At 41.1% G+C, this 14,868-nt stretch overlaps 2 protein-coding genes across 2 annotated transcripts; one reads left to right on the top strand and one right to left on the bottom strand.

The window, feature by feature from the left end:
* The first annotated feature begins 2,383 nt into the window (after positions 1 to 2,383).
* LOC120951273 (uncharacterized) lies at positions 2,384 to 6,708 on the top strand. The gene is made up of 7 exons (XM_049606757.1): positions 2,384 to 3,556; positions 3,622 to 3,910; positions 3,985 to 4,135; positions 4,198 to 4,422; positions 4,528 to 4,857; positions 4,912 to 4,998; positions 5,074 to 6,708. The coding sequence occupies exons 1-7, from the start codon at positions 3,118 to 3,120 to the stop codon at positions 5,197 to 5,199; spliced, it is 1,647 nt and encodes a 548-aa protein (XP_049462714.1). The 5' UTR covers positions 2,384 to 3,117; the 3' UTR covers positions 5,200 to 6,708.
* A 5,069-nt stretch (positions 6,709 to 11,777) lies between these two features.
* On the bottom strand, positions 11,778 to 14,469 carry LOC120950807 (uncharacterized). Its single transcript, XM_049606043.1, has one exon. The coding sequence runs from the start codon at positions 14,309 to 14,311 to the stop codon at positions 13,511 to 13,513; it is 801 nt and encodes a 266-aa protein (XP_049462000.1). The 5' UTR covers positions 14,312 to 14,469; the 3' UTR covers positions 11,778 to 13,510.
* Between the last annotated feature and the right edge of the window lie 399 nt (positions 14,470 to 14,868).

Below are 14,868 nucleotides of genomic sequence, written 5' to 3'. Positions count from 1 at the left end.
GGGAAATGTAATAAAAATATGTGAAACACATTCTCGGCATATGCCACCGACCCAGACGGGCTTTTTTCGTCTCACATGTTAGCCGAAAATGTGTTTGTTGAGACATTAGCTCCTTTTTGAAATAAATGAAACTGATCTTTTCGACACAACTCAAACGAGCCGGGTCAGTACGGCAGTAACGTTCCACCGGAGATTAGATTTTGTAAGCCTTTGTTATTTCACTCCATATAGCTGGTAATGACATAAAGCGATCGTTAGGGTTGATCGACTGTAGTTAAAATCACCACGGTGTGGTTTTTTTACAACATTTCCTACTGCATGAAGTTATAGAGTATACAAGATATAAATGAAATGAATGAATGCAACTGAAATCTCAATTTTACTTTATTATACCATTTTCATACACCAACAAATACAATTTCGTCAAATCATTGTTACAAAAACATCTATTTTTCTTGACCATATCGGTGACATTCCCATAGATGTTCGTATCCTAAGAAGCTATTTTTTTTCTTCATTCTCGCACTTCCACGCGTACCGTCAGCTGAGTGTGTGAAAAATGAACCACTGTCCGAACCTGACACATTGATTAGCTTTTTCTTTGACTGCAAAACAGATGAATTACGACTGATTACAGCTTACAGCTCGCCCACATTCACGCCAGTGGGCGTTCGCTCGGCTTTGAGGGAAACTGCAATCTTTCATCTAGATTAGCTAGACATAGCCTCCAGTCATTCGTTCGGTTCTTTTTAAGACGGGGTTTTCCAAAAATTCGTGTCTACGCAAAGGGCTCAGAATTTACCTTGGTTCTACTCCTAACGCGTTGGACAAGCTGCTCGGCATGGATCTGTAAATTGTATGAAATTGAAAATAGCTCCAAGCATTAAATATGGACAACAACCAACAACACCCTTTTCGAAACTTATTAGCGCGAGTTTTGGAAGCACCAACCTACATAATGCTGCCCGTCGTGAACAGCAAATGTCGTTGTAGTTTTATTTACGAGTCGAGAAAATTAAAACAATTCGCATGAACAGCAACCTAAACAAAGACACTTACATTCAGCATGCGATTCTGCAGGCACATATTTTCTGTCACCTCAGGTGAATCCTTTCCCTTATCTCTTAGTTCACGAGGGTTTCAAACCCCCAGCTGGGATTGAACCGCATGTTACCGTCAGGCATACTGCTACAACGAATCTCCCTCCAAGCCTTCACCCTTGGCCATTATTGCCGGACTGGGCGACCCTCGATGGGTCATATTTTGCTCAAAATAAACGCTTGTCACGTAAAACATTTATTTTATTCCGCTTATCTCTTTATCGGAAAACTTTACGTCCGTCATTAGACCACTCTGCTCCGGCTCTGGCTGGCAAGGAAAAATGCTAAATGGAAATTGAAGCCATCTCGAATAGCACTGCACCGGACATAAAGGGCTCGCAGGGACTGAAAGTTGACAGCAATGTTGCACCGATTGTTCTCTCTCCTTTCCTATCTAGTCGGCCTTTACTCGGCCATCATCCAGCGCGTCTAGCTGACAGAAGTTCCATGGAAACGTACGGTACCAGCGTACAGAAGACTAATTTCCCAACCGCCCAAACACAACTTCCTGGACATCCGTTTAAGTTGCCGTTTTTAAATGATTTAACGTCATTATGCTGGCCGGCTGTGGATAACATTTTCTTTTTGTTGCAATTTAAATAAATTATCGCTCTTCCAGTATTGTGGCTCTGGTGAGAAGCTGAACAAGTCAGTGCACTGTGCACTGTGACAGACTAAAGTTGCCCATGCTTGCGTACAGACGCAACGCAGAAAGCTTCCGTCACTGTCACTGATCTTCTCAGTCCAGCTCCCACTCTCATGCACTTCTTGGGTAAAGCTGTAGCAACAGCAAATTAGTGAAGTTTCTGTTTTATTTAACTGCTTTGCTCCCTTTTTGCAGCAGGCATCACCCGACAAACGAATGATACGGACGGCAGCGGCTGTCTCAAAGTCACAGCGTTTATTTCGCTTGCAATCGTTTGATAGCGCCCTTGGTGACAGCGCATTTTGCGATAGTTTATTTGCTGAATAAATACCATTCTTTATTCAATTACCTCTACAAGCCCAAGATCATGTCCTTTTGCAGTCAATGCTGCTGCACTCCAGCATTCCTTTAAATTCAGTAAATATTCATAAGTCAGCAAGCTGTTATTTCTCTTTCCACTCGCTTTCACCGTGCGCGCGAGTTTATGTCTTTGGTTCAAGTCTGTAAGTGAATTTGAATCGCACAATTTGTTTGTTTTCCTTGTCGTTGAAATATCACCATCAGAATTGTGTACCGACAGGTGGTAAAGAAAGTACAATAATTCGCTTATAGATATGAATGTTTAAAACCTTTTTATGCCAAATGCATCGCGCCTTGGTCTGGTTTCTATGCAATCATTTCTACCAAGTCGTTGAGGTTCTGTTTCAAAATAACGATACTTTCCATGCTGTTTATTTCCACTATTTTGTCACTTGTTCCAACCTTTTGAAAGGAGTTGTTTTTTCCGCATTAACTTTTGAAAATTAAATTTAAAGTCCTAAACCCCTCTATCTGTGATGTTTGTTGGTTTTAACGTCTATAGGGAAACGTTCGTACCGGGTGTGGATAGAAAACATTCATCATTCTCCGAATGATTCCCACACCTGCAATGCTTTTTTACCACTCCTATTTCATGCACCCAGTGCGAGAGCGTTTTTTACCACCATACAAATATTATGACTTTCTGTAAACACGTTGTGGTATGTTTATCTATCCACGCCTCACCGCTCAAACGATCGTTCTGGGGGAAATGGAACGGACTGGCTTATATTTCCTCGGCGCGAAGTATTGTTTCAAGCCATGCATCAGTTGTCGCTGAGAAGTTGATGTGAATTGGCAAAACAGCGGAAAAGGGTTTCCATTTTATTCGAGTAACATTACAAAATTGAGTAAAAAAGTGCAGATTGGAATCGTTTCTACACCATCCACCGTGCGCCTCCATCAGTGGGAAGTGATTTTATTTTCCGAACGGTGCTACGCTTTCTCGATCAGTGTGATAAAGCATCAGAGAGACACAAGTTCGGTTTCGAAGTTCGGAACAAATTTCCCGGAATGTCAACTCGGCTAAAATATTGGTTTAATATCGGGAGTTTCTTCGAAACGATGAAACCCAATATACGTGTACTGAAGCTGTTCGGTTTGTTCCCATATACGATTTCCCAAGCGAAAGGGCGTTCCTTTCCATCTAATTCTCACCACTCTAACAATCGTTGTAACCACTCCAAGACGTTGAAATCAGAAGTTAAATTTATAGACATCGCCATTTTTACTCTATGGCAAACGTTTTTCCTCCAAATGCTTTACGTATCGTGGCCCAAGATGTTTCTCAATATGCCCGTATCCCGCATCATAACCATGGTCACTCTCATTCTATATCTGCTTGCTGGCTTTAATTGTTCCGTGTCAGCCACGTTGGTGCTGCTGTTTCGGAAAAAGTTCCTGCACATGGTGCAGTTAGTGGAAGAGGCAGATTTTCTGGTAAATAAAGCTGGCAATTATTAAACTTTATACCTGAACTTATAAACCTAAACGGACACCAAACTATTGGTTGAACTATTTTTCAGTTTAGCAAATATTTCTATGAAATTCAGCACTCCAAACATCACCTAGTTTGTGTGGCGTTGCTCCTGGGATCATTCGCTAGTCAGGGACTACTGATCCTAAATGATTACACCGCTGGAAAAATGCTCGTCAACACAACTCTCTCTTTACAGAGCATGCCAATGCAGGCTATTACCTCTTACTATTACATTATCAGATCCATACATATATCCTGCGTGGTTGCCTTTATCAGCGGGTTGTATAGTTTTCGAGACCGGTTTTTTGCATTCAACAAGCAGCTACGGTACGCTTACATTGTAAATCATTTTTAGTTGAACGTGTGTTAGAATGTAGATTTTTTTAATTTCACTGTTATAGGATCTGTTTTGTGGAGAAACACTCAGGAGAACAAGCGGCTTCGTACAGGGTATTGATGAATCATATACAAGGATTTACAGCAATTTACAGCAATCTGTGTGATGCCATTGGAATATTTTGCACCATTTTCGCGTGGCAGGTGATTGTCTGTTCTCTACTTTACATTTAGATATCATTTATTTCAGCACCGTGTAGTAAAAGTAAATAAAACATTCTGCATTTTACATGATTTTATCGTTTTTCTCGAATTTCAAGCCAATGATGTTCTGTGCGTCACTGATTGTCACAGTAGTGTTTTCCATTCTTACCATTGGACACATGCTAACCAACCCGGCACCGATCGTACTAGCCCTTGCTTTGATTTATTCAGCATTAACTATCTTGTACACTTTGCTCTTCCTGGTGCTTGTCAAACTTGGGAGCGATCTGAAAAGAGAGGTAATTCCCACGCATTATTCTAGTAATATCGCGAATCACCAATCAGCGCAACATCGCAACCCATTGACGAAGTGTACGTTTCCTCCTTATCCAATTCGACCGCAGGGCAAGCAAACGGCCGTCCTGGTCCATAAGGCAATAAATCAATCATCCAAGACGCCGGCTCTAGTGGAACGGGTACGTAAGAGGAATGTGATGATCGAGCGGTCGTGCGCTACAAGTAGCTACTTTTCGCTCACATCTGTGAGGCTTACAATGTCGTTCCATCGCGTGGCGTACCATAATCTGCCTGATAATCCGCTTATTTCTTTTATCGACCACATCTCTGTAACGCTACACCAAACGTGCACGACTCTCCAGATTGCACGATGGGGAGCAAAGAAAATCTTTCTTCCTGCTCGACACACTTTCATCATCGCAATGTTGCCCCGTTGTCGCACTATCTAACGATACTGGTTTATTTTTGCTTACAATCCTTTGGTGTACTAGCTTGTACTTTTTTCGCATCATCTTCAACATCAGAGGCCTGTTGTATCGTGCGGATTGTTCTGCTTCGACTGGACTTTAGCTCTTTCAGTAGGTCGAGTTATTGATGACGGTTGAAACCAAAATACGTTATAACTATACACTTTTTTCGATTTTTTATTTCAGATCATTTCTGCCCTTGCCACCTACAGTGTCATATTGATTCAGTTTGAGCTTGGTGTGCCCAAATTCTTCATCAGTGCGATTTTGCAACAAAATGGCGACATGACTACCACAAATCCACAACCTTAACTGGGCAACATTGTAAGCCGCTTTTTATACAAATACAACTAAAACAAACGCGCATATATTTGATAACTTTTATGCTGTTAGCAGCACCCGCTTCGATCGTGATGCATCTTGCCGAACAGGAACGTGACAGCCACTCAGCATGACCTAACCACGTAGCCTCTGCGCAAAAGGGCACCACAACTACATCACACCTAATTACATCGTCATCGACACTATATATCATTAGTTAAGACCTGCTGCCTTACTAGGGACGCTTGCACTATCCCGAACTAAAAGTGTTGAGCTTCCGTTCTCCACCCCTAATGCTTGAAACTTTCATTGGTTTCGTGCTTGTCGAGGCTTGCTGGTTTCACATTCATCTCGCGTGCACGAGCAAACTCCAAGCGAAATCGTTCTGACACTGACCTGCCTTTTTCGCGGTCACCCTTTCCTGTTATCGTGCTGGGAAAACACGAACCTCTTCTCCGGTTGCATCAGCATCTTGATGAAGGATAAGAAGGATGAAGGAATGTTTTTCCCTTCCACTCATTATAACTCATAAAGTGCCAAGTGTGCCGTAATGTGTGCGTGCCATGTTCGACAACCCCTGCGACGACACCCGCAAGGCCTCTGCAAGGTAACTGCTCCCGGAAACACGTTGTAAAACTTTTGCTTCCGAATGCACTCCAGCTTTCTATTTAGAAATTGGCCAAATTCCTCGTTCGAACACAAGATCAGCACGATCTTCATCACTTCATGAAACGGCACAAATGTATAGCAGGACAACTTGCGGACACAACTCACGTGCTACACAGCACAAAACGCTGCTTTCCAAGGGATGCGAACCTGCGCTCCTTGCTCCCACGGTGCACCATACCGCGCTCAAAATAGACGACGTCACGCACTGTTCCGATGCACCTTGGCAGACGGCGATAACCGCATTCCACAAAACAACTTTTCATCCTTTAATGCGATGGAAGCGAAAATAGGGTACCGGTGCACACAACATAAATTTCCCCGTAAACGAATACACTCACACACCCCTGTCTCGAGAGACTAAAGGCAGTAAGGGAACCGGATGCATCGGTGCATATTAAATTTCACAAGTTTCCTCCCTCTATATCTTTCTCGTGTGTATGTGTGTGTGTGTGTCTATATGTGTGTATTTGTATGCCTGTGTTTGGGTATAGCACTAGCACAACACACATCGATAGGAACAAAACGAGAGCAGTTGCAGTCGAAAACTCCGTAATGGGGTGAAACACTTTTCGGCGCTTCACCGACGAGGCTGTTTAATCGGATATGGCGGAAGCAAATTACACTTTGTGGTGCAACTTCTAGAACCACTGGTACTAGATAATCCGAAATACTCCATCAACACTATCTAGGCCAGTTTGAAAGCAGCACTGCACCTAGCAACAGTCGTCACATACTCTTCTAGCCAGCGATTCTAATAACCTGCATGAACAAACGTTATTACATTGGCGTTGAAGCAAAGTTTAACATCCAAATGTCGAAAAAATAAGAGAATAGGACAGATAAACACTTTTACTGAAATCTAAACTAGGAACTGTATTATGAAATCTATCATTTTTGCGGTTTCGTCCTAACCTATCAATGGAAATTTCTCTTGAAGCCTAAACCTAAAAGAGTGATAATTAAATTAATTATTCTTCGTCATTTTTGATCCAAGACTTTGTTTCCTGTTTTCATGGTGTCCCTAAGTTAACACAGGTAGATGATTATTGTCATGCAATAGAGTTACACTAAAACGTGCTAACAATAGCTGTCACTCATCATCACTAGGCGATGTCAAACAAAGAAGCATTTAGCATTATCGGCACAGCAGGCACAGCTGGTTGCATTTAGAAGGAAAGTGTTGCTGATAACAGAAGACGTTCTAAACACGGGATATGGGTAGGGGAATTATTGATTAGATAATTTTATTAAATTATTCATAAATTATTCACGTGCTGAAGACTTAACACCTCTTTAGATAGAGATTAACGATTCTAAGGCAACAGTCATTGTTGCATAGCGTATCCATGCGTACGCTGTCGATCATCGTTGTGCTTTGTATAGGAATTATCCTTGGGCTGCGTTCAATATCGGTACGGTCTGATATAAACCAATGTAACATCATTGTACTCTCGGGAGCGAAACTTATTCTCTGCTTTACTAAGATAATGCATTGAACGGCAATTAGTCGAACGTTTATCAACAACTTTAGCCCGTCTGAAAAACAACATCATTAACCTTCATTTGACCAGATCCCTTCCTAGGCGTAAAGCTCGAACTTGAAAGTACTGTCTTGTTGGCTTCTGCATAAAAAGCAGTAATAGAACATAAAACTTTTCTTAATACTTTGGGCTTCGGCGGACTCTTCCGTTTACAGACCAGTCAACGAGACGTATAAACCTTTCTTTTTTTCATTACTGTTGACATCCTTCGATGGATTCGTGTTTTTTTTTCTAGACGAAGCGGAAATACTGATCCACGAGGTATATGGTCATCGTTCCAAAAACATCTATTTCATTAATTTGTTTATTCCATTATCTAGCAAAGAGACTACTCCGTTCAAGATATTTTTGTTCAAAGCGTCGAGTAAACCGCTTGTTATTCTTATCGAGATTTCCATTTCAAAACCTCGAAAACGCGTGGTACGTTATCAGTTTTTTTTTCATATTGTTCTGGGAATTTATTTTTCGCTGTTTTATTATTGAATTTTATAATGAAGTGTATCAACACACTATTCTTAAAGTTACATAGCAAACTTTTCTAATTCTTAGTAGAAACATACTTCAATGTCATTTCAACTATATTTCATCAATCGATTTCTCCCATCGCTAAGCTGATCAACTGAGGTGGATGAGCCGTTCGTTATGGCAAAACAAACAGTTGGATATTCTTGCATACGCCTAATCGCATCGATCTGATGGTGTTTGTCTATGGAAATGCACGAATAGCAATCACAATTATTAACACAAATAGCACACACTTGGCCGGTACTGGCTAGAACGAACATTGGACTCCCACAAAACAAACCCTACCTTTTCAGCCTCAAGGTCATCGATTATACCGTAAACTGAAAGACACTTGCTTCATAACGAACGACACTGCGTATGACACATTATTGAGGACGAAACACTGGTGTGCCGATGGCAAAGAACGACGGGAAGGAAATCATTTAATTGAATCAAATCAACTACCCTTCCCAATCGCTCGCAATGTCTGATGGTCCCAGGATTCTACATTCGATCCTAGCTGATTACTTCCCATCGGCAACAGACATTGAAACTTTTCAACCGTCCAGCTTGTATCAGAACATGACCCATCAGTCTGCTTTGAACAAGTGCTAACAAACTAGAGATAGCAATAAAAAAAATTAGAATACTGCCAGCATCTCTCTGGTCAACGAATCGAGCCCGATCAGTTAAATAAACCTTCATCGACTTTTTGGAGAGCTAACATGGTTATAGAACATAATCTACTAAGTAGTTTATCAGTTTTGTTATTTCCAGTGCAGCCATTTGATGTTCCCAGGTTCCCAGGTGGGGAGCTTAAAAGGATTTCTCGCACTTACTCAGCTCGTTTAGTATGCTAATGCTACTGGGCTGTCCAAGTTTCCAATGGTGATATTAGAAGAACAAACACGTTATCGACGTTCAACATAGACATGGTCGGCACTTTCAGCAAAATACGTGTCACTAAACCTTTCCGAATAACTTACCACACTCTCCAGAAATTACTAAAGTTTTTCACATCAAAATAACGTCAGCCATCGAGCGCTAGCCTCGCCGCACTTTAGGTCAAGCAAAACAATTCGTTTAACACTTTTACTTACCGGATACCAAAATTAATAAAACAGGAGAGGTCTATCATCCACGGGAGCCGCCTTTAATTTATCAAAGCCATCGGTCATGCACACTGAATCAAACACTCACAAGTGTTGGCAAAAAAGTTTGCAAGCCACTAGTGCATTAACAACAACCACTCAGGCACCTCAGCCGTCTCGGATCACACTTCATCTACGTCAGGAGAAACAAGCTTTTGGTAGAAGTCAAACTTTGAACCCGCATAAACAGCGCACGAAGGACAGAGAATTTCAAGTTTCATCGTTCTTCGTGAGATTTTTTGTTATTCGTTTTGCTATTCGTGCACGTCCTACCACCGACGGCTACGTTGAGGCCAGCATATGTATCTGCCAACGGTGAAGCAGAAAAACAACAGGCAGGGCACAGCAAACATATGATGCTGTGGAAGTTTGAATATTAAACAGAAAAACATCAAATTAATTCAATTTAGCACGTTGGAAGTTTTCAATTAAATTCATTTACCCGCTGGGATCTGTAGCACTACGAAACGGCGGTGAACTGAAAATTGGCAAAGCAAGCCGATCGACAGCATGATCATGCAACATGTGTTCTCTTGCAGGCAATCAACTTTCAAACATTCAATTGAACATCTTCAGGGCCTGTCGCTCGTAAGCCGGCAAAGTTTTAGGGGCACATAAAATCTGTTTGCCTTGCCTTCAGCGAAGATAATAAAACATCCATTTTACCCACCGCGATTGCAAATTCGCAAGCGCTCCAACTGCATCTACTGCCTTTATCATATCCGCATCCGTACCATACACACACTGAAGAGGATGTATTTCAACAGGCAAACAAACCACCTTGCATGTCCTTCTTGGTGCGGGATATTTGTGGGTGCTCGCAAAATACGTATACCAGCAACGGAATTCACTTGAATTCAAATCAAACTCAACGCAGCATCCGCCGATCTGGCACCGTTTGTCAATACAATCGGAAGTGAGGGCGCTTACGCCTCGCTGATTTGATTTTTCCTCCATGAGTGCAAATTCGTTTACTCGTTTGATTTGTGTGCGGTTCTGTATCCTACCGACACACAGCAAAACTTTCGCCAATCTGCCTAGCTGATATCGACTGCATTCTATTAAGTATTTCAGAATCGTCAAATCACATTTTGGGGGATAGGAATAGAATTCCAGCAGGAAAGCAGAACATCGTTCCCTGTGTTTTAAGTACATACCATTTTAATAATATACCTAAGCCAAAAAGAACAAACTTGACGAAACGTTTCTCATACCCACCTATGAAATAGAAACTGATGCTCCTAGCGTATCCGATTTGTGCTAGAATGAACTTTTATTTGGCTTTGAATAAAATAAAACAATAAATAAAAAAAACGTTGACGTAACGTCACTGAACAGAACTGAGCAAAAACTAACCGATGCGAAATGTCACGTAACGTAGAAAATACCAAACCGGTTCTGGGTTTTCTATTTAACAGCACATGCAGCAGGCAAACAATGCATCGATCAAAGGCAAAATCCCACATGCTTTCAGAGCGCTAGTTTTTAGAAGATTGCAAAAGCTCCAATACCAAAATATTGAACTGTCTTCACACCATCAGAATTATAATTACTCTGCAACAATACTAATGCCGCACATAGTTTGATGTTTTTCTTCTCTTGCAATGTAGCAGTTTCCTTTCTACTTGGAGTGTGCGGTAGACGAGAATTCACTGAGCCGTAGATGCATCTTTGGAATCATCACACCCTGCAATTGTTAGACCCCTACCAGCTTATCCCCGTACGTACTATCACCGCACTACCGCACTCTGAAAAGCGTGACTCTTCCAAAGAGCGTACACAAAAGAACCACACGAGACTTTCACAATAGAATTTTCATCTTCCCTGCGGTGCTAATGGCGCCACCCTTATTGCAACTAACGACAACAACGACACGACGTCGTTGCGAAGTATCGTACGTCGACGTCAACTTGAAACGAATTCTGAACATGACTCCAAGACAGAAAGACGGGACATGTGTTGCGTTTCGCAAGCTGCGTGAAATATTCCTTCCGGCTGTACATGCTATACAGACGGTACGCAAGTTTCATCACGATTTGCACTTGCTCGTCCTACCGTTCGAATTTTGTTTATCGTTAGGTTTTTGAGAAAATACAAAAATATGTTCGATTTATTGTTTTCAAACCATACGAAACATAAAACAGCAACTGTATACTCATGTTTGAGACCCCGTATAACATACGAGGATGTGTCTTTTCTAATTAAATCCAATCCGATGCGCTTTCGTGTTTTAGCCTGATGAGCTTCCAGCGCTTTCAAATTGAAGTAAAATGATGATGTATGTTGCAGCGGTAGAAAGGATCTGAAACAATAAATTGTGTAAATATTCTATTGCTTATCAAACTAATATAAAATGATATATAAATATACTTTTGGGTAAATACGTCTCTTAATATTAGCATTTTTTATCCTAGTTAATAAAAAATCATTATTGTGTGACAAAAAACCCGTGTTTCAGTTTATCAAACCATAAAAATATGCTCATAGAGTTGAGCTGATAATGGAGCTTTAAGGCTAGAGTAGTTTTTTTGTGTCTTGTGCCAGTTTAAAATTTCACTGCATGAAAACAATATACCCTTCCCATCCTAAAAGCCTGTTATTATTTGGATTGATTGTAGCTAACGAAACATTGGTCCACATAAAATCATGGCCTTTATGGCCGTTTTTTGTTTTCAATAAAAAAAAATCGTCTGATGTTGGTGGTACAACATATACAATAGCGTTTTGTCAAGATTTCTATATTCATTTTCTTGCTCTGTTTTGAGCTTCAGCTGATTGAAACGATCGATCGAGTGTTTATGTTTTGATGTCAAATGCTACACTTTATGGTTTTTGTCCTATTAAATCCATGAAAATCTACCAGCATGACGGTGGCTTTGACGGAAGAACCATTTTTTATTAGAGCGTGGGTGAAATTGAGTTAAAACGTGTTTGAGGAGCAATAACAAGGCATCGTGCATGAAACATACCGAAAAAATCAGTGTCCAGTCGAACGGAAAAAGTCCGCATGTTATCATCGGTGATCGATGGCCCAGTTGCATCAAAAACATACGCAACTGCCACATATCAGCAGCGCACCCGCATGATTGCAATCGCCAGAAGCATCCGCCATGTCGCACACGATAAGGTCAAACGAGAGAGGGTGTATTTGTTTTAGCAGTTTCCAGGAGCGCTCATCCGAAAATGTACATCGACGTAATGCCATAGACATGCGTCAAATCACAACAACAGCAAACAATCATCACCAATGAAGCATGAAAAGAACCCAATTCCAGATACATGGTATCAGCAAAAAAGGACATAACTTCTTACAAGACAAAAAGCAATGGTGCAACAGCAAAACAAAATCAATGTAAAGTTCATAGCATCGCACTGAGCATCACTTGAATAGTGCTAGATGGCATTGGATAAGCAATCAAGGGTCAATTTTACTGCGACGCCATCCGGTTACTCCCATTCAAAGAGTGTGTTTGTGTGTGTTGTGTGACAGACTTTCAACCAGCTTTCCAATTTCCCAATGTGCCAAAAACCAAATCGACCGATTCAATAGGGCTAAAACATTGACAGTATGGTCAAGTGTCGGTGCAAAGAATCTGGAACAGATATTGAACGCCCAAACACCCAACATAAAGGCAACATGAACTCTACTCAAACTGCAAAATATTGCACGACTATATAGGATACAATTCGTTTGAGAATTGAATGAACAGGCAACAAAAAGCTCTACGCGTTGCTAAGCCATTCAAATGTACCAAACGATAGCAAATCAAACTAACGTTAGCTTAACGCTTTCACACAATGTGCTTATAAGCCCAAACACAAGCACAAAATCAAACGTGCTAGCGAAACATAGCTGTGCACACTAACGACAAAAACAAAGTTCATTGGGAAAAGCATTATCATGAGAGCGCGTTAAACTAAAACAATAACTACTAAACAACTAAGCCACAACAGAGATGAGGTGAATGTGCTGAGTAGGAAAATATTCTGGTCACATTACACGACATCGAGTTACGAGCGGGACAGTGGCCTAGATACCATTTCAATTAATTCAGCATTATTTGTGGAATTGATGGCCTTGTCTATCAGCTGCCCGGTAATTTTACCCTGAAAAGTAAAATAGAAAAACTCAGGGTATTTGTTTTTGCCATATTAATTTGATTAAATCGTGACTTCCTCCACGTTACCTGCTGCTTCAGTGCATTTCCGTAGAAAGCCACAATAAATACATTGTACGCGAACATTGAGTATGAAATTATTGGCCCAGCATTGAACACAATCTCGGCAGGTAACACGGAACGGATGACGAGTGTGAAGGCAAAGGTGTAAAACATTAAATAAACAAAAGAGCCCGCAATGCTGACCATAATCTGGAAAATGAAAGATCAAGGAAACGCGTATCATTATGGCATGGCATCCTTCATTACGTGGTTTCATTTAGTACCGCTTTACCTGTATACCGTAATAGTAGCTCCCCTTGTCAGCTAGGTCACTAATTTTATCAAATATTTGCATTATCTGGCGCAATATCAGCGTTTGCTTCGGGTCGTAGACTGTTAGCGCTGGTGGATCTGCAACGTCTCCCTCGAGCGAAAACTGCTTCCGAAAAACTTTATTTAAACGTACGTTACGCGCCCGTACGACATCGAGGCATGTTAAACTGAGGATGTGAAATGTTGTGAGGCTAAAGTAAGAGTAGCCAAGGTTCAGCAGCAGCATCCATGGTAGGTTTTCGCTGTACATTACTGCGATCACTAGAACGCACATCCCTATGGCAGTACCATAGTAGGCAACGAACAGTGCAAAGCTGCGCGTGAAATTTGTACGTTCGCCTAGCTCTTCCAGCATGTTATCAACGGCGTATGCCTCGTTGTAGAATTTCCAGATATCATGCCGATTGATGAAGCAGCTGATCAATCCATAAATAGTTGAGGCGTAACAGGTGAAGTTCACCATTTTCAATCCGATGAACATGATCGGTGACTGCATGTGCCGCTGGGTGATGAACATGCCGTAAATCATCATGGTCACAGCTAATATTAGATTCGTCACAAACAACCCAATATCTATCAACGTCGTCATAGTGGAACCGTTACGGACACCAGCACGGGGGGTGATACATCCCATGCCACTCATCTTGAGAACGAGATAATGCAATGGCACACAGTCAAACACATCTCGCTTCGGAAAACGCAACAGCGATTCAAAAAGCTCCCGATTACCACTCTTCGCCTTCATTTAGTTGCGCTCCAAAAAAAAACACTTAGCGACTTTCCAGATGTTCTACTCAGGTGTATGCACAGCTCACATAGAACTAAGACACAACGAATATTTACCGAAGGCTTTATTCGTGTTAACATTCGACAGAAAATGACAATAAATTGGTTGCACTTCATCACGCTAAGAGCATTTAAGAATTTGGACAGCTTTATTCATGCGATGTAGTAATCAATTGATGGTTCTTTCTTCCTGCGTAATTAATTGACATTGGAATATGCACGACCAGCAGCTGTAGTTATGATATATCACGAAATTGATGGATTATAGATAGATCCGGCGTTACCAACGCATTGCGGTCCCATACTTTCGTTTGTTATCCTTGTCTTAATGACAGACGTTTCATTTTCAAAGTCACATCTCACAAATTTGAAATCAATATCATCAAAAACACTCTCTTTTAACACATTTTAAAAACATGCATTATCAGGACACAGCACCTTGAGATAAAATTTCTGTCGCTCAGAATCCAGGTTCAAAAAGATTCAGATACCGTGTTCAGGAATACTTCTTCTTCG

This window comes from Anopheles coluzzii, chromosome 2, assembly GCF_943734685.1.
Source record: "Anopheles coluzzii chromosome 2, AcolN3, whole genome shotgun sequence".
In the NCBI taxonomy this organism is placed as follows: domain Eukaryota; kingdom Metazoa; phylum Arthropoda; class Insecta; order Diptera; family Culicidae; genus Anopheles; species Anopheles coluzzii.
The sequence above is the reverse complement of the archived record's forward strand: the minus strand, read 5'-3'. Positions and strand labels throughout refer to the sequence as shown.

Bases quoted from the DNA above. Each gene is read 5' to 3' on its own strand.
- LOC120951273 (XM_049606757.1), top strand. From the start codon at position 3,118: ATGTCAACTCGGCTAAAATATTGGTTTAATATCGGGAGTTTCTTCGAA. The intron at 3,911-3,984 runs GTACGCTTACAT...TCACTGTTATAG, and splicing joins GCATTCAACAAGCAGCTACG to GATCTGTTTTGTGGAGAAAC. The intron at 4,999-5,073 runs GTAGGTCGAGTT...TTTTTATTTCAG, and splicing joins ACTGGACTTTAGCTCTTTCA to ATCATTTCTGCCCTTGCCAC.
- LOC120950807 (XM_049606043.1), bottom strand. From the start codon at position 14,311: ATGAAGGCGAAGAGTGGTAATCGGGAGCTTTTTGAATCGCTGTTGCGT.